At 41.5% G+C, this 19,732-nt stretch overlaps 1 protein-coding gene across 4 annotated transcripts in view; it reads left to right on the forward strand.

Moving 5' to 3' along the window:
- Positions 1-14,905, forward strand: part of WDR7 (WD repeat domain 7) — a 421,542-nt gene extending 406,637 nt beyond the window's left edge. For 3 of the 4 annotated variants that reach the window (XM_060173931.1, XM_060173933.1, XM_060173932.1), the window contains 2 exons: positions 2,996-3,100; positions 12,179-14,905. In XM_060173931.1, the coding sequence (XP_060029914.1) occupies positions 2,996-3,100; positions 12,179-12,382 (309 nt within the window). In that variant the 3' untranslated portion in view covers positions 12,383-14,905. The remainder of the gene's footprint in view (positions 1-2,995; positions 3,101-12,178) is intronic. The other variant, XM_060173934.1, reaches the window with a different exon arrangement.
- Positions 14,906-19,732: the final 4,827 nt, after the last annotated feature.

Genomic DNA, 19,732 nt, shown 5'->3' on the forward strand with positions numbered 1-19,732 from the left:
CCCTGGCCACTGCATGGGAGCGTGCAGAAGGGAAGCTTTATGTGGTGAAGTGACTCTGTGATCTTTCTCTTTCTCTTTCTTCATCTCCCTCTCTCCTCTCCCCTCTCCCTCTCTCTCCCTCTCTGTCTCCTACCTTATAGCTAGGAAAAAGGAAAAAAGAAAGAGTTTACCAGAAGTTATGGAATTGCACAGGTATGTGTGTGGGAGGGGCAAAGAGAAAAGAAGAAAAGAAGATAATAATTAGTGAGATAAGTAGGAAGTATTTATTAATTTTTTTTTTTTGTAGAATGAGACTGAATTGAGTACTGGATTTCTCGGGAAAATAAAGCAAACACATGTTCAATTATATAATTATTTTAAAAGATGCATTTATAGGAGAGAGGGGAGAGAACAGCCAAAGCACTGTTACGCTCAAAGTGTAGGCAGTGTCAGGGATTGAGTCTGTGGTGTCTGGGGAATCAGGAGTACAAGTTGGTGTTGGTCTCTAGCAGGCCGCACTATCTCCCTGACTATGAATATATCTGTATAGCACACCAGAAAACTGCTCAGGGTGACTGAACCTGGAATCTTACTGCCTCAGGTACAGACAGACATGTGTTGTGCTGCTGGTGGTGTTATCTCCTGACATGAAGACTTTTTCTGTTTTTAAATACAGTTCCAGGAAACAAACCCAGAGCCTTGCGTATTTGTTATACTTCCAAGTAGTAGCCTTCCTCGCCCAATTTTTATTCCTTCCTTCCTTCCTTCCTTCCTTCCTTCCTTCCTTCCTTCCTTCCTCCCTCCCTCCCTCCCTCCCTCCCTCTCTCTTTATTTCTTTCACCCTTCCTTTACTTTCTTTTCTGGAAACATAGAGGAAGTTCTGATGGAGGAGATGTGAATTCAGTAGCTTTGGTGGTAGAGAAGGATGGTTTGGTGGCCTTCAAGGTGTACTGCTCACCTCAAGAAATGCCTCACTTCACTTCTTGGGGGAATGTGGGATGTACATGCACCCCTATGACAATAATTAATATATCAAGATTTTTCCAATAAAATGATAGTGAACTTGAAAAAATGACAAAACACCACAGCTACCTTTGATTTATTTTATTTTTACAAAAGAATGGGAGGGGAAGCTAGAAAGGGACAAGGCCAAAGCACTGTTCAGCTCTAGATTAGGTGGTACTGGAGACTAAATCTGCATCCTCTGGGGCCTCAGCCATGCAAGTCCTGTGCTCTATCAGTGTGAACTTTCTCCTTGCCCCACAACAGCCATTTCATAAAATGCTGGTTTGAAATAAGTGTTTCTAGACCACCTTACTGATGCTGATTCTAGGGTATGCATTTAAGGCTTTATTTTATTTTATTTTATTTTATTTTATTTTATTTTATTTTATTTTATTGTTTTCATTAAACAGTTTACTCAGTAGTTGTGTTATGATTATTGGGGCAGCAAAAATATTATGCATTGTACAGTAATATATATATATATGATATTTTATTAGTGATTTGATAATGATTGACAAGATTGTGGTATAAGAGGGGTACAATTCCTACCACCAGAGCATACACGATATTATATGATATTCCTTTTCCCCAAATCTCTGTTAAGTGAGTGTTAGCATCTTTGTCATCAACATCATCATCACCCGTGCTTTATCAACTTGACTGCTCCAGGCGAGTGGCCTCAATAGCATACCCTCAACCTAACCTTTCCCAAGTAGGGGAGCCCAAACGCAAACCCAGCACTAGGAAACTCAGAAGCTGTTCCTTGCCAGCCCGAAGCCCAGTGCTCCATTACCAGCACCACCTTTTTGCTTGAGTATTAAAAGAGAGGAACTGCTTTGCAAGTCTAATGACAGGAAGGAATAAAGTCCACATAGTTCTCGCCTCCCTCCTCTCACCCATTTTAACCACTCACATCTGATCCATGAGAAAAGTCTTACTGAAATCTATAATATGTGTGGGACTGAATCTCATAATTGAGCCTCATGACGCCCACCCCGAGATTTTGGCTACGCGATTCTGCCTGGGAAATAGCAGACAGAGTTTCAGAAAACGCCTTTCCCCACTCCTTTCCAGACAAGGGGAAGAGACCAGCCTACAGCTTGAACCCAGAGTGAGCTGTGATTCCGAAAGGAAAGGTGAACCACCCTTTAATAGTTGAGGGTAGGGAGACTGACACACTTTTATGTGAAATTGCTTAGTATCCCAGTATTTTGCACAAGTATTAGTATGACTAAACTTGAGTATATTTATTTATTAATCAAGACCCTTCATCAGAGACCTAGTCTGAAAGACAACTTTCTCTTTATTATTCATGGTTAAGTCATGATGCTGTTTGGAAAAGGCTCAAAACTCTCCCTGTTAACTTGCTTTTAATCCTATGTGATTTCTATGTGTGCCCAAACCTCTACCACATGCATGAGTGTATGTTTACTAATTGCAGCCCTGTGCATTTAAATACAGTGTTATTGCTGCTAAATGGAGCATAAATCATGAGAAATGTATAATAATTAAAGAATGGAAAGGACAGTTTTGAACTCCTTCCAGAGCAGAGTTGTCAGGACACAGCTCTGATTGGTTCTCATCTCAGATGAGCCTGGTAGATTTGGTCACTGGCTTAGCTTTTTGCATGTTTGTTTGTTTTGTCATCTTACTGGTGCTGGTAGAGGGGAGGTTAATGATTTGTTTCTTACTTCCTTTGTTTATTATACAATTCTTCTCCTTAGTTGACATAAACAAATCACCACACTGGTTAGTCCATTAGTGTTTGCCTTACCTCTGGATTCATGCTGGGGTCAGGTAGACCTCAGACGATGAGCAAAGCCCTTGGACATATCGGTGAGAAAACTCAGTTGCTCTTCTTGTTTTTCTAAATTTTACTCTATAAGTGATAAGAGAGCATGATGGTATCTAATATCCCTGACCTAACATGTTCCACCTGAGCATATTTGCACGTGTACATGTCATGGATCTGTGGAACGTACACCACTTGTGACTCTGAATTTTATTTTAGACAATCCATGGACACAAGGGACCGATCACTGCAGTGTCCTTTGCTCCTGATGGACGATATCTTGCCACCTACTCCAACACTGACAGCCACATTTCCTTCTGGCAGGTAAGCAGAGATGCCGCATGCTTTTGCCGGGAAAGGCTTCTGGTTGAGCTTACTCACCAGCCCACCCTTCTGCTCTTGCTCAACAAACATCAAGTCTTTATTGCTTGCTGATTATGTGTCAGGCACTACCAAGAGGGCTCTACTGAGAATACAATTAGTGATCTGATGGGCGGGGGGCAGTTTATACCCTCACAGAGCTCTCTGTCAGAGGGAGACACAGGTAAGTGAGCAAGTAATTACAGTGAAGAGGTGAGCCTGAGGAGAAGGCTGTGGGGACAGCATTGTGATGTCTAGTGGGAGTAGTGTCAAAGCTGAGACACGAGACCGCTGAGGAAGGGAAGGGAGAAGCAGTTCAGAGGATAACAAGGAGATGGACCTTGTGCTCCCAAGGCCTGAAAGGATGAAGGCAGGGGAGCACCCTCCACTTTGGGGCTGTTAATTCAGAGGAAGCATTCAGACAGCAGTAGTGGAGCCCAGAGCCAAGGAGAAAAGGCAGCCTCCTATGATAAAGTCTCCACACATACTATCTTGACTGTGCTTACAGCACGCAGTTCATTCTCCGAGAGCGAAGCATGTTTTTCAAATGCAAGTACTAGTCACTGGCATTTCACAAGATCACCTAGACTCAGTTCTGATGAATATAAGTATTATGTTTGACCAGCTCATTTGTATATTACAATTTGTCTCACCCTCAATGGTTGATCCCCACTCATTCTTTTTAATGACCAGACTCTTGTCAATTAAATAAATAAACTGAGACATTACCAATCCCCTTACCCCAGCCAAAGTTGACTTAAATGTTCATGTTACCTGTTCCTCCCCTGCATATGTTTCATAAGATGCACATTATTGCTAGAAAAGCTACGAATAAATAAATAAATAAATAAATACCAATAAAACTTTAAGCAAGACTTCAGTACAACTTGATGATGGTTTCTTTTTTTTAATTTATTTTTTATTTAAGAAAGGATAAAGTAACAAAACCATAGGATAGGAGGGGTACAACTCCACACAATTCCCACCACCCAATCTCCATATCCCATCCCTTCCCATTCTCTATCCCTCTGTGAGTATGGACCCAGGGTTGTTGTGGGTTGCAGAAGGTGGAAGGTCTGGCTTCTGTAATTGCTTCCCCGCTGAACATGGACGTTGACTGGTTGGTCCATACTCCCAGTCTGCCTTTCTCTTTTCCTAGTAGGGTGGGTCTCTGGGGAAGTGGAGCTCCAGGACATATTGGTGGGGTCTTCAGTCCAGGGAAGCCTGGCCGGCATCCTGATGGCATCTGGAAGCTGGTGGCTGAAAAGAGAATTAACATACAAAGCCAAACAAATTGTTGAGCAGTCATGGACCCAAAGCTTGGAATAGTGGAGTGGAAGTGTTGGGGGGGGTACTCACTGCAAACTCTAGTGTACTTCTGCTTTCAGGTATATATTTTGCACTGGTTTATGGATACGTGTGAACATAGGCTCTCTGTCTCAGAACCTGGTCTATATCTAGGTTTTGGGACTTTGTTAGAAAGTGAACCACCTGGGATGGAATTAGAGAATACTATGAAAGGAAAAGTCTCACCCGAGTAATGAAGCTGAAGGGTTGTCATTCCACACCTGAAGTCTCTGGACACAGTCTGAGCTGAAGCATGTTGAGGTGGCAATCGTTGCATTGATTAGGTTGCGATCAGCAGATGCAATATAATTTGATATGGATTGGGAGAGGCATGCGGGAAAGTGGGCCCTATCCTAAGGTTCCAGGACTGGGGAAAATATAGGCTCTTTAGTGGAGATGTGAGGTTCCTGCTGTCTTAGGGTTCAAAAAGACAATGGATAGTTATTGTTATCATCACATTATTTGGTAATTGGGTTAACTTTGAAAAGTCCTTTTGTTAGGGTTTTCTGTACAGTACCCAGTATCTTGTATATAGCTGTGCCACCGGTTGCTTCTGATCTACTTGGTCTAGGCTTTTGAGAGAGTCCGCATAAAATACACAGCCTATATATTAAAAAGACTCAGTCTGTGTTTTAAAAACTTCGAGACATACAATTAATTTTCCCCCTCTCATATTAATTAACTAGTGATTTATATGACTACACTTTACTAGGAGTGTACATAAACACCATTCCCACCACCAAAAGACTGTGTCCTATCCCACCCCCACCCCCACCTCCAACCCCCACCAGCCCAGGAAGCCGCATGTCTACCCCTCACCACAGGGTTTTTACTTTGGTGCCCTGGATGATGGCTTCTTAAGGAAAATCAATAACTAATAAAATGTAAAAACAGATCTAATAAATCGCTTAATTAACAGTGTGCTATTAAAAGCATGGCAACTACCAGGCCCGTCACAGACTCTTCCCAATGCCCTCAGCTCATTTGGCTTTCCGGTTTATGTGTCTCATTACCCTTGCTTCCAGAATCCATCTCCAGTGTCTTAATGAGATCATACTAAACTTGTCCTTAGGGGTGTCACCCAGTCTTCATCTTCCCATGGGACCTGGATTTTACACACTGTGATCTCACAGTGAGTCCATTAGGTGTTCGTAAACCCAACTCCTGACCATGGCTCTTTAAGGAGTTGTCTTAGCAGCTGTTTTTTGTTTGCTTTTGTTTTTTTTTTTTTTTGTTTTGCTTGCTTGTTTTCTCATCTGTTTGTTTTACCAAAGCACTGATCAGCTCTAGTTTAGGATGGTATTAGGGATTGAACCTGGGACTTTTGGAGCCTCTGACATGAGAATCTTTTTGCATAACCATTATGCTATTTACTCCTCCCCAACCTTTTTTTTCTTTTCTTTTCTTTTTTTTTTTTAATTCTTTATTGGAGGATTAAAGTTTTACAGTTGACAGTAAATACAGTAGTTTGTACATGCATAACATTTCCCAGTTTTCCACACAACAACACAACCCCCACTGGGTCCCTGTCATCCTGTTCCAGGACCTGAACTCTCCCCCCCACCGCGGAGTCTTTTGACTTTGGTGTGATACACCAACTCCAGTTACTCCCGCCCTTTTTACACTGATCCAAGCACAGTGTCTGTGCTACCAACTATAGTTTGTTATAAATCTTCCCTTATTTCCTGTTCTTTTACACCCCTAGAGGAGAGCTCATGTGAATCATTTTAGTATTTATTCGGTGTTGGAGTGCCAGCTGCTGTAGAAAGAAAAAAACTACACAAATCACAGTTCCCTACTTTCAAAAGGTTTATATTCTGCCCATTCTCCCATCAGCATAGGCAAAAGCAAATCCCTTTTGTTGTCCTTTTTTTTTTTTTCCTGCTAAGAAAGATGATTATGGTGGTGGGGGGGTGCTGGCACGAAGCACAAGTACTAGCAGAAGGATCCCGGTTCGAGCCCCTGGCTCCCCACCTGCAGGGGGGTCGCTTCACAGGCAGTCTATAGGTGTCTATCTTTCTCTCCCTCTTCCCCTCTCTGTCTTCCCCTTCTCTTTCCATTTCTCTCTGTCCTATCCAACAATGAACAATATCAACAACAAGGAAGGGAGGGAGGGAGGGAGGGAAGAAGGAAGGGAGGAAGGGAGAAAGATTATGGGTAGGCAAAATTGCTCACTTGAATAGAGTGCTTTGTTGCCCTGTGTATAACCCAGGTTTGAGCCCAGCTCCACTACATTATTGACGTTTCAGTGCAGGTGGGGGTAGATAGCATAATGGTTATTCAGAGAGACTCTCATGCCTGATGCTCCCAAATCTCCGATTCATCCCCCCAAACCACCATCATCCAGAGCTCAGCAGTGCTATGGTAAATAATAATAATATAAATGAATAAATCTGAAGATTTAAGTAAATATTCTTTTAAAATAAAATAAAAATAAAAAGAAGTTTCAGTGCTGTGGAAAAAAAAATTATCGGCGGGGGGTGTAGTGGGGTGGGAAGGAAGGAACATATCGTCAGTGTAGACTAGAAACTTCAGAGGAAGGCACCAAAAAGTCATTTTTCTTTTCTTCAGAACATACTGAATAAAACCACTTCCAGAAGTATCATGAGTTTTTGTTTTAATTAAAGAGAATCCCAAAGCCATGCTGGTTCTACCACTGCTCTGCCCAAACGGATTTTGCTGATGTCCTCAATACATATTGTTTAGCTTTGGTGATGTAGGAGAATAATCTCGAATGATTCCAGTAAATGTGCTGTAATATATTTTGAAAACGCAATGAAGTCTTATTCATACAGAGCCTGACAAAAGCCATCAGCTATTAAAATCTTTACTGAGAAATGAGTGTTAATGAGAAATACTGGTTGGATAATTACTCAAGTGAGACTCAGTGAAAGGTTTGTGTGCACCATTACTTACACGGAGCACAGCATTAAAACACTTCCTCTGTTGATGAATCACATGTATGTGTGTGTTTCTGTGCGTGCAGAAAACAGTCTTCACAGAACTGGGTTTATGAAGCCTTCCTTGTAAAGGAAAGGGGAAAACTAGTGGCAATGGTGTTCCATATGCCAGTACTGAATGTTGTAATACGGCAGTCTTCCAGACCCTGTATTCTAACATCCTGTTCCTACAGTTTGAATACATCCCTTCTTTTAGAAATGCTATTATGAAATTAGATGGATACTGTTCTCACTTATTGTTTATTTACCCCATCATGCAAGAAAATATCCACCCATTTTAAAGGGATGATGAAAGCTATAGTCACTATCATAAAAAGATTGTCTTAGGGGAGTCGGGCGGTAACACAGCGGGTTAAGCGCACATGGTGCAAAGTGCAAGGACCGGCTTAAGGATCCCGATTTGAGCCCCCAGATCCCCACCTGCAGGGGAGTCGCTTCACAGGCAGTGAAGCAGGTCTGCAGGTGTCTATCTTTCTCTCCCCCTCTCTGTCTTCCCCTCCTCTCTCCATTTCTCTCTGTCCTATCCAACGATGACATCAATAACAACAACAATAATAACTACAACAATAAAACAAGGTCAATAAGTACATAAATATATAAATATATTTTTTAAAGATTTTCTTAATTTCTTAAATGGAAAAAATGGATTGTAAAGCTTTTTTTTTTTAACATGAGCCTATCTCTGTAAAACTGCTTAAACCCTTTTATATTCCTTTTTTATTTGAATTTTCCATAGTATTTATCATCTTTGTCATCAAGAAATGTTTAATGTTACAAAAATTATAATTCCAGAGAGTTTTCATTGACTCAAGGCCTACATTGCCGTGTCCTTAGCAGTTTGCATCCAGTCACTGGTCCAGAAAACACTAGTTTTGTATTGCAAAATGGCTAGTGATTTTGGTGAAACCTCTTTAGCTGAACTTAATGGAACTCTTTCTCTAATTTGAATAGATTATAGGAAAAAGATGGCACATCGAATAACAAATTATAGTTAACATTAGGGTCTTCACCATTCCCACTGCAATGTTTAGATATTTAGAGAATTGCACATACCCACCCCTCATCTACAACAGACAGTTTTGACCCTACCAAAGGCATTTATCAGTTTTTCAAATCACTTGCCAGTCAGTTGAGAGATGATTCAGCTTATAAGGAGGAGCCAGATATAGTAATAAAATTGCTTTTTAAATCTTTCCATCCATAGCATTCCAATAAAATATTTCGGGCATCGGGCGGTAGCACAGCAGGTTAAGCTCACGTGGCGCAAAGTGCAAGGACTGGCTTAAGGATCCCGGTTTGAGCCCCCGGCTCCCTACTTGCAGGGAAGTCACTTCACAGGCGGTGAAGCAGGTCTGCAGGTGTCTATCTTTCTCTCCCCCTCTCTATCTTTCCTTCCTCTTTCCATTTTTCTCTGTCCTATCCAACAACGACAACATCAATAAAAATAACAATAATAACTACAACAACAATAAAAAAGGGCAACAAAAGGGAAAATAAATTTAAAAAAAAGTTATTTCTCTCTATCCCTCTTTAGTCCTCAGCACACTTTTAGGATATGGCTAAATTTGAAGGAAAGAATTAAAAATACAGAAGCATCTGAGCATGTTGGAAACCCCAGCAAAAACAAAGCATCATATGTATTTTCATAGACAAATCCATAAAAATGCAAAATATGTCAGTTATTTATCAACTGGGAAATTAGTTTTTTTTTTTTTTTTTTTCCAAGAGCACAGTATGCCTGTTGATACCACTTAATTTTAACCAGCAATTTTCTGGACCATTTGGAACCTTTCTGTGAGAAGACTAAGTTATGATAAACTGTTGTTTTTTGTGCAATTGAGAACAGTCAAATCAAGCCCACCATCATCTCTGCCTGAACTACTTAAGGACCTCTGGAAGGCACTAAGGCATTGAGTGTGAGTGTGTGTGTGTCTGTGTGTGTGTGTGTGTGTGTGTGTGTGTGTGTGTATGTGTGTGTGATATTTTGGAAAACAGAGGACAGGACACAAAGAAGTGGAGGGATGGACAGTAAGGTACTATGTGGCTTAATGTTAACTGAACTTTAACAGAAAGAGTTAATGATAACCATACATTTGGTTTTAGAATGTGACCTCGCACACTAGTGATTTTTTTTTTCACCTCTGTGTTGTGTTCGGCACTATTATTAATGCAGGAAAATCAGTAACATTAGTCATCTTAAAAGGGTTATTACTCAAGATGATTTAAATTGTGAAAATGTCAGTGGAGCCTGCACGCATCCTGCTAGAGATGCCATGATTTACGCCCTCTGACACCAGCCTGCTGTGGAGAAGGGCCAGTAAAAGGAATGGCTTGTATTTGCACTGATCCAAATGCAGAGCATGGTATCAGCAGTAACACATCTTCAGTGTCCTAGATTTGCCAAGGCTTCATGTGTCAGCCATTAGTATATACTGCGTCAGAATCTACATGCTCCCACCCAAATTCCTAAAGCCTAACCACTTAGAGGGAGCTTTCGTTAGAGAGAGCTGGAAGTGGCAGTGAGTGCAACGGAGCTGACTCTTTCTGAGAGCTCCAACTCTCTAGATTTTCAGCCTCCTTTTCTATGTGATGTGTAGTAGCATGAAAGATATATATTGAAAAACCGTTGAGTAATATTTAGAGTCTCAAGAATTCTTCAGACTTAGTTGCTCGGGGAACAGTTCAGAGATAACTGCCATTCAGTATTTAGCACTCTGGCCTGGACACAGTATTTCAGAGCCATCATTTCTACTTACATTTTTCCTCCTGTGTTAAGTAGAAACTATCATTTTTCACTTATGTGAACAGAGAATTTAAAAATGAAATCAAAGCCAGAACAGCTATAGCACATAAAAAATGCACTACCTGGGAGTTGGGCGGTAGCATAGTGGGTTAAGTGCACATGGCGAAAAGCACAAGGACCAGCAGAAGGATCCCGGTTTGAGCCCCTGGCTCCCCACCTTCAGGGGAGTCACTTCACAGGCGGAGAAGCAGGTCTGCAGGTGTCTGTCTTTCTCTCTCCCTCTCTGTCTTCCTCTTCTCTCTCCATTTCTCTCTGTCCTATCCAACAACGACGACAATAATAACTACGATGATAAAAACAACAAGGGCAACAAAAGGGATTAAATAAGTAAATAAATATAAAAAATGCACTATCTGGTAAAAATGTATCACCAAGAAAGTGTGAGAGCAGCTTCTCTTAGCAGTAAAGTAGTTGAGTCACAGAGAGTGTCGAGATGCAGTTGCTCCTTGTTTTCCCTTTCAGAGTGAACTAGAGCTTTCCAGAGATGGATTTTGTTTGTTTGTTTTAATTTTTTTGGTCTTTATTTATTCAATAGACAGCCAGAAATGGGAGGAAATGGGGTGATATGGAGGGAGGGAGGGAGGGAGGGAGAAAGAGAGAGAGAGAGAGAGAGAGAGAGAGAGAGAGAGAGCTGCAGACCTGTTTTACCACTTGTGAAACTTTCCCCCTGCAGGTGAGTACTGGGAGCTTGAATCTGGGTCCTTGCACATTGTAATGTGCGCTCAACCAGGTGCGTACCACCATCAAGCCCCAAGAGAATGATGTTTTATTTTTTTTTAATTTTTTTATTTATAAAAAGGAAACACTGACAAAAACCATAGGGTAAGAGGGGTACAATTCCACACAATTCCCACCATCAGAACTCTGTATCCCATCCCCTCTCCTGATAGCTTTCCTAGTCTTTATCCCTCTGGAATATGGACCCAGGGTCATTATGGAAGGTCTGGCTTCTGTAATTGCCTCCCCGCTGAAGATGGGCATTGACAGGTTGATCTATACTCCCAGCCAGTCTCTCTCTTTCCCTAGTGGGGCAGGGTTCTGGGGAAGCGGGGTTCCAGGACACCTTGGTGGGATCGTCTGCCCAGGGAAGTCCAGTTGGCACCATGGTAGCATCTGGAACCTGATGGCTGAAAAAAGAGTTAAATATAGAGCCAAACGAATTGTTGACTAATCATGAACCTAAAGGCTGGAATAGTTTCAGATGCAGAGTTAGGGGGGTCTCTATATTCCAAAGAGCCTATGACTATACTAGTTTTTTTTTTTTTTCCTTTTTCTCTGAGCCTGACATCTGACATGCAGGTGGATCCAAGTTATTGTCTGGGGAGATGGTGTCATGGCTGGAAAAAGGACCAGAAAGCTGGATCAGGGAAGAGAGTAGCTCCCAAATATGGGAAACGTGAGATGTTTTTAAGGCCATTGAGGAGTGGAGGTGTTGACAGATGGGAGAGAAGGAGGAAGGTAGAGCTTTGATCTGGTAGCCTGTCAATCTTGTTACTGCTTTCTCTCATCTGATCTTCCTAGACTATTAGAAGTCCCAAATTGTGTTCAAAGACTCATGCTTCAGGGGATGCAGTTGACACTGTGGTGAAAGAACCAAAAGGCTGCAGATATTGTACAGTTGGACCATCTTGGTCACATCTATAATTTAGCTGCTTCCTTCCACCTGATGGACTTTCCTGCTGTCAAATTTTGCCCACAAAGTAAAATTTCTCTGAATTTACACACATTTATTGTAACCACATCAGAACCATTTTAAGCACACTGACTGAAAGGGACCTTTTCGAGGGTCTAGAATGACAATTTGGAGGAACATGGGTAAGTACTGTTCAGACAAAGGCGACCGGAAGTGTGTGCTTGAAGTTCATCTAATGGTGGGGAGAAGGGAAGTGGTTTCTTTGATGACTCTGGTTCCTCTCTCCCTCTGTCCCTCAGATGAATACCTCACTGTTGGGGAGCATTGGCATGCTGAATTCAGCCCCTCAGCTGCGCTGTATCAAAACCTACCAGGTGCCCCCAGTGCAGCCAGCCTCGCCTGGCTCCCACAACGCCCTGAGACTGGCCCGGCTCATCTGGACTTCCAACCGCAATGTCATCCTGATGGCCCATGACGGCAAGGAGCACCGCTTCATGGTCTAGTGCCAGCAGCCCCGACTGTGCCTCCTTTCCCTCAGTTCTTCAAGCCAAGACTCCTTGCCCTCCTGGCACCCCAGGACGCACAGCGTGGCCTGGGTCATTTCTGCAAGGCTCTCAGGGTGGGGGTGGACCTGTGCCACCTATTGATTTGGAGGCGTGCACACACCACTCCTCAGGATGTGGCTGCTGTTCTGTCACTGGGTCATTTTCCCCCTTTCTTTCTTTCCCTGCCAGAGAGGGAGTGGGAGGGATAGCCAGCGGTCCCTGAGCCCGTTCCTGTTGCTTGGTGGACCAAAGCCCGAAAATCAATAAACACTGTGATTGCACTGCAGCCCAGATCAGCATTTTGCTCAAGCTAAAGCCCACCTTGCAAGTACTGCTTGAACCTGCCTGTTTTGACAGGGAGCTTTGAGGTAACATGGCTGTCCTAATTATAAAAATTACTTTCCTTGGAATATCCTAAAACATTCTGTTGTTTACTGAAAGGATTCTGTGTTTACATGATTTTTTTTTTCCTTCCAGGGATTATGGTCTAGCCACTTCCTTCTTAGTGAACACCTATCCAGTTTGAAATTAATAAGAAATTATACCAAAAAAATTTCCTTGTGGAGAATAGTTCCCCTAGAAACCTAGCCTTCTAAAATGCTTGTGTCCTGCTTAAGTGTTAGTGTATTTAGTGGTTCAAAAACAAATTATCACTACTTCTGATCTAGTTAATAGAATTATACCAGTTACTATGACTAATCTCGGCAGTGAGCTTCTGTAGTAAGGAACCAAGTTTGGAGAGTAGTGTACATGTAAAAGGAAGACTCTTGCGTTTGTTGCTATAGACCTTTGTACTTAAGAAAGAGCTTACCCCTTTTTTCCTGAAACTCTACAAATCCGCAGTTCCCATATGTGCAGCCTGCATCAGTTATCATGCAATAGTCACAGTTCAGCCTGCAAACCCTACTAATCAATTAAAGCAAAATGAAGCAGCATTCCTTTCAAACAGATATCCTAGGAAAACTAGTGAACAATGTCACAAGCATTCAGGAGTGTATATAAAAATGTGAGGGCTTTTAGTTAATTGAGTAAACGTTGCAATGAGGGTGTTCATCATGCTTCAAGTAAGCATTAGCTAGCTAGCTTCCTTCTTATGTTGAATTATGCTGGCTGTCGCGCCCAGTAATGGGAAAATGCATGAAGTAATGTTCTGTATGAGCTGCTCCTCACAGACCTCGCTCTCCAGGCAGTTGGGGATTTGGTTGGTTGATTGCTGACTGGTTGGGCCAAGTGGTTTTTGAAATGCAGAAACTCAAAGACAAATGTGAAGTTTTCAAAGGAACCAAAAATAATGGTCAGTTTTATTTAAAAAGCATTTATGGTTAGAGTTTATGTGATAGGGGAAAAAAAAAAAATAAGAATCCCAGTCCAGGAACAAATCCATCTGTTATTTTACTGAAACAGAAGTTAGGATCCTTAGACAGTCTCTTTATTTATAGGAAGTATGTCATTTCCATTGATGGCAAAACCTGTATTGTTGCTTGGTTTTAGATGCTGGGTGTTCTCTCAAAAGTGAATTTCTGTCACATGCATGTATGTTGTATTTATAAAGAGTATATCTGTAGTTTCCAGGAAGAATACAGAACTGTACAGTATAGACTTTGGTGAACACACTCTTGTGTTTGGCACTGATAGAGAAACCTGAGATAAGCAAAAGATGAGCTGGGGTTTCCAAGTGGGCTCTCCAGTCTGCTTGATACCTGGCACATGTTTACTTTATTAACCTAAAGATGTGGGAGGGGGTGGGGGTTCATTTATTCTAGACTACAGTGCTGTTTTGGAATAAAGTACAATTTTTGAAGTACAACTACAGCTTAGAGATTTTTGTTGTAAGCAGAATGTTTGCTGAGCCAGGAGAAAGGTGGGAGATAGTAGGCAGACCATCACAGAGCACAGTGGCATGCTCCAGGCTATTGAGAACAAAGTGGGGGGTGTGAGGGGTGGCAGGGAATTAGTAGGTATGAACCAGCTCCTCACAACTTCTGTCTGCACAGCCAGCACCACTTATTCAGCCAACAGAATATTATGACTGCAAAAGCCAGGGGCAAGTGATATTTGATGGTTAGACATCTCTAACTGCTATACTAACATTTGCATTCTTGTTAACGCACATCTCTCTGTGACTGGACAATCACAGCTCCCCTACTTCCACCAAGCTTAGATTTCTCAGCACTGAGCTCTATACTTTGTACTGTCATCACTGCATACAGTTTTTGCATTTTATTAATTTCCTTGGCACTGTATTTGGACCTACCCTTGTAAATGTAAGGACATATGTGGCTTCACTAGTAATTTACAGGCAAAAGTTGACATGATGTGACTCCTGTATGAAACTGTAATGATTGAACCATTGTAGATAGCGAGTGAATTAAAATGTCTGCCTCTCAGTGCACTTTCTTGATGATTCCATTTAATAGACTCTATATGTGCTGGATGTTCTTGTGTACATATGTGTGTTAAATAAAACTGAATTGTACTGAAGATGGTTTTTCTCATTAAAACCAGTTTTCATTTTTCTGAAGCATCTCTCAGTTGAAATCAAAATACTCTTCAGGCACGCTACCCAACCCAACTTTGGTACCAAATTATGTTTTCTATTTCTGCCTCATTAGTTGTTTCTCTGGAGAGCTAGCTTCAGGAAAGGCAGACGTGCTCAGGAAAAAATAGTGGAGTTGTAGAGAAGGAAGCCCTCTGCCATAGAGAGAACCAGAGGCAGAAACTCAAGCGCACCCTCTGTGGTTTGGGCAGGGGAATTGCACACATGTTGCTCTGCCTCCACCCTATGTTGTTCCTAGGTAGATCGTTAATTGTATCAAATTAAATCTCGTCAGATTTGATGACATGGGTTGGCTGCCCTCAGGTGGGGGACTGGGCTGAGATAATTAAATTCATTTCATTTCATACTCAGTTTGAAGCTGAATTTGAATCCCTGAAGTAAAGAATGTAATTGGTTTTCAGAAAAAGACAAGAGTAACAAAATAGGTCATCATTGCTTACAAGGGGTCCTATGTGTAAGCAATGAATGTTCTGCTTTAATTTTTCAGATCAGAAAAGAGAACAGTCTGGAGTAGGTGGCTCTTCATGTAACAGTTTTGTTTTTGTTTTAAGAATGTGATAAACCATCAGACGAGTTGTTTACAATATTTTTATCCCTATTCGAATGTCTGGTGTCCCATCTCAGAAAACATTTGAACATCCGGTGACTTAAATGTGTCCTTATAGGGAAAATAGAGATGGAAACAGTCCTCTGTGATTGGTGTTCACATAAACTGATCAAATGTGGAAAGGGCATGACATTAATAGGAAGGTAAAGCCAGGCAGTGCTGGGTGAACTTTCACCTTTCACCCCTTCAGCTGACTGACAGAGCTGAGTGTTGAAGAAAATCAATACTTTGGAGCCAGGAGGGAAATATTTCCAGCCTCTAACTAGAGAATGTATTTTGACAAGGCCAAGATAATCCAAGCTGCACAGGAGAAAGAGAAAAGAAGACTCATTTTTAAAGCTTGACACTTCAAGGTGTTTTTGTACAATGGTTTAGAGATCGTCAATACATACAAATACCAAAGGTCAAAATGAAAAGCCAGAAGAATTTCAAAAATTAAATGTTTCATTCTTCTTGCTGTTTACAAACTTAAAAAAAAAAAAAAGACTACGGAGAGCTTTGTTCTTGTAGTTGTTGCTCAAATGAACCAAGCTTACAATTGTGTTCCTTGCAGTTACCTGTCTTTAATCACATCTCACATTTTATAGAAGTGGCACTGTGTGAATATTGAATTCCTTGAAAAGTATTGAGACTCCTTCTGTGGATGTGGGTGGCAGAGGGGAGTGTGAATTGTTTTGTTTGTTTGTTATGTTTATATGGTCTTGTGTTAACATTCCAGAATTGCATTATGTTCTGTTTCTGTTGCTCTTGCCCTGGTAATGCCATGAGTCTTAAACCTTCCTTCACAACTGGCTCAATAATCTGCATGAGAAGAGAGTTTATGTACCTTTGGAACTTAAATTGCTTGGAGTTTTCTGAGTCCCTTTCAAGCAAATCACTTATGAAAGTGTTCCAATTAGACTTAGATACCCTCCTCACCTACTTCCTATTACAGTTCTCTCACTGATTCCAAAGCTAACTTTAGCAAAGCAAGGACTGCAAAAGCTGAATGAGGGCAAGAGACTGGCATACTTTAATGAATGACTCTTTTGTCACTATCAGGCCACTCCATCAGCTGGGGCCCTATTCGGGGAGTCCTGAGATTCCCAAACAGACATGATGGACTTAGACCTCAAATAAATCCCTCTCTCCATTGTTACCAGTCATCGCTATCATGAACAACAAAATAGATCCCTTTGTGGGCCCCACATAGGACCTTGCCCTCAACTTGGATCAACAATGGTAGAGAATGTTCCATCCTCCAAGGGGAGATTGAACAACATACTCTGTGCTACACCTGAGGAAGATGGGTCAATATTGGGGCAGCTTGGAATGTTCCTACTCATGACCACAGAATGTGAGCTCAGATCTACAGGGATGCAGAGGTCACATAGGCTCCTAAGCTGAATATGGATTTGGGCCCCAGACCAAATCAAATCGATGGGGTTTACAGTCAACAATATATATACCCCTTCCCCATATTAGGGAGCTACTCTCTTCCCTGATCCAGCTTTCTGTCCCTTTTCCAGCCATGCCCTCACCTCTCCAGACAATAACTTGGATCCACCTGCATATCAGATTTCAGGCTCAGAGGGAAAAAAGAACTAGTATAGCCACAGGCCCTTTGGAATATAACTAAAATATGCCTACTAGCTATCTACAAAATGGAAGACCCCCCCCCCTTCATCTGCACTATTCCAGCCTTTAGGTTCATGATTAGTCAACAATTTGTTTGCCTTTGTATGTTAACTCTCTTTTCAGCCACCAGGTTCCAGATGCTAGCATGATGCCAACCAGACTGTCCTGGACAGACAACCCCACCAATGTGTCCTGGAGCTCCACTTCCCCAGAGCCCTTCCCCACTAGGGAAAAAGAGAGGCAGGCTGGGAGTATGGATCGACCAGTCAATGCCCATGTTCAGCGGGAAAGCAATTACAGAGGCCAGACCTTCCACCTTCTGCATCCCACAATGACCTTGGGTCCATACTCCCAAGAGAGATAAAGAATAGGAAAGCTATCAGGGGAGGGGATGGGATACGGAGATCTGGTGGTGGGAATGGTGTGGAGTTGTACCCCTCTTATCCTATGGTTTTGTTAATGTCTCCTTTTTTAAATAAATTTTTTAAAAAGTGTTCCAATTAGTGCTCTTCTAAGTGAAAGCAAATGCTCCTCTAGGAAGAAGGTAAACAATTCGCTTCATTGTTCCCCACAAGATTAAAGCCATTCACTCTGTGGACAGATACCTCCAGCAAAGGAATATAGATTCTTTTCTTCACTACAGATAAGAAAAGAAAGAAGTGGGATGGTGCCTCTACCTTCTAGTCAAGCTCAGGAGGACAAAGGAATCCTGAGTACTACAAGAAACTAAAGTGAAACTCTTATTTTCTTAAGGATGTGTATCAAAATACCTTCTATTTGTGATTCTCTAATTACATAGTTAGCTAAACATTGCTAATTATATGATTATTAAGATAACTATGGCTCTATCACTTCAATTTCTCCTTCTAATTAAGAAAATCCCACTCTGTTCTAAGAAAAACATATCTGCCTGGAGATTTTTTTTTAGTCGTATTTATTTCAAAAAGAAGAATGTAGGTACCAGGAGTCCTCAGTATACCCAGCAACGGTTAGGAATCTAGCACAAGGTTGGTTGCAGTAAGCTTCAAGTAATTGTATTGTGTTGATTCCATGTGATTATGCCAATAAAGTGCAGGAGTTGTACACAGTAACTGCTTATGAAAGCCCAGCTAATTTTAGTAGACATTTAGAGGTGCCTATTGAATATAAGTAAATAAGATTGTACATCATTTGTGTTCTTTGAAAGACACTACTGGATTTTGGTTTTTGCTTCACCTTTCATTTCTCCAGGCTCCCGATAATAGATTTAACCAAATTTTAACTAAAGAGGAAGTCTATCTGTATTTGTCAGGCTCTTCTCTGTATTAAGTTATCTTGTTTCTCACCAAAATTTGTAGGCGGTCACTTAATGCACATCATTATATATAGGTATAGCTATTGGGTGCCGGGATTGCCTGAGGGTGCTTCTTCCCCGAGCATGTGGTCTATTTACATAATCATTGTTTTAATTGTTTTAATCCCCACTGGTTCGAGCTCTTATTATGCTCCGCCTCCTCTCCTAGTCACACCCTGTTTTTCACCACTAGTTTGCACTCTCTTTTCGCTCTACCCTCTCTATGTCACACCCTGTTTTTACACCCTACCACTTTCTTCTTGGAGAGTATAAATGCAGATGAATAAAGCCAGCATGGCATTGCATTGCATTGCATCCCAGCTCAGCCATGAGTCCCTGGTTGTCTGTCTCCTGCCCACAAAGCTAGCCCCACATCTGGCGTCTGAACAGGGACCGGCAACTGGATAGGTTGATAATAGCTACTGAAGTTAGGAATTATTCCCCATTATATCATGGGATCACTAGAACAAAGAAAACTGGACAAGTGAATTCTGTTGCCAGTATCTTTTTGTTTTCACTCTTGCCAAAGTAACTTAATGTTTCAGCTTCTTCACATGTGAGCTGTACCGTCTAAGACTCATCCAGCCAACACACTTTGCTTCAGTGAAGTTTTAGCTAGAATTTAAGAGGAGAATTGTGAGGAGACATTTTTATTCAGTCTTCAGACATTTATTGAGCCTTAGTATATGCTAAGCTGGACTTTGCCAACAAGAAAGCATTTGGACCTTGAAGAATAAATGGATTGAACTGGATGTTATCAGGGAGGGATTTATAAATCCCAAATTAAGATATAATCTGAATAGCTATCAATTTCAAACCTACAGCCTGCAGAGCTTCGGTGGGCTTTCACTTGTAGCTCTTGCTATAGACACAGAAACCAGGATTCCTGCATCAAAGAACTCATGCAATCTAGAAGGCAAAAGCTCTTTCAAAAAGACCCCAGACAAAGTCATGGGGCTGGGTGGTGCACATATTACCATGTATAAAGACTCAGATTCGAGTCCCCACCTGTGGGGGGAAGCTTCAGGAGCAGTGAAGCAGTGCTGCAGGCGTCTCTCTTTCTCTCTATATCTCCCCCTTTCAACTTCTCTCTGTCTCTATTAAAAATAAACAAATTTCTAAAAAGCAAAAAGTTTCATAAGAGATCTTTCTAAGGTCAAGAGGAACAACATAATGATTGTGCAAAAGTCTTTC

Source organism: Erinaceus europaeus, chromosome 15 (genome assembly GCF_950295315.1).
Source record: "Erinaceus europaeus chromosome 15, mEriEur2.1, whole genome shotgun sequence".
In the NCBI taxonomy this organism is placed as follows: Eukaryota; Metazoa; Chordata; class Mammalia; order Eulipotyphla; family Erinaceidae; genus Erinaceus; species Erinaceus europaeus.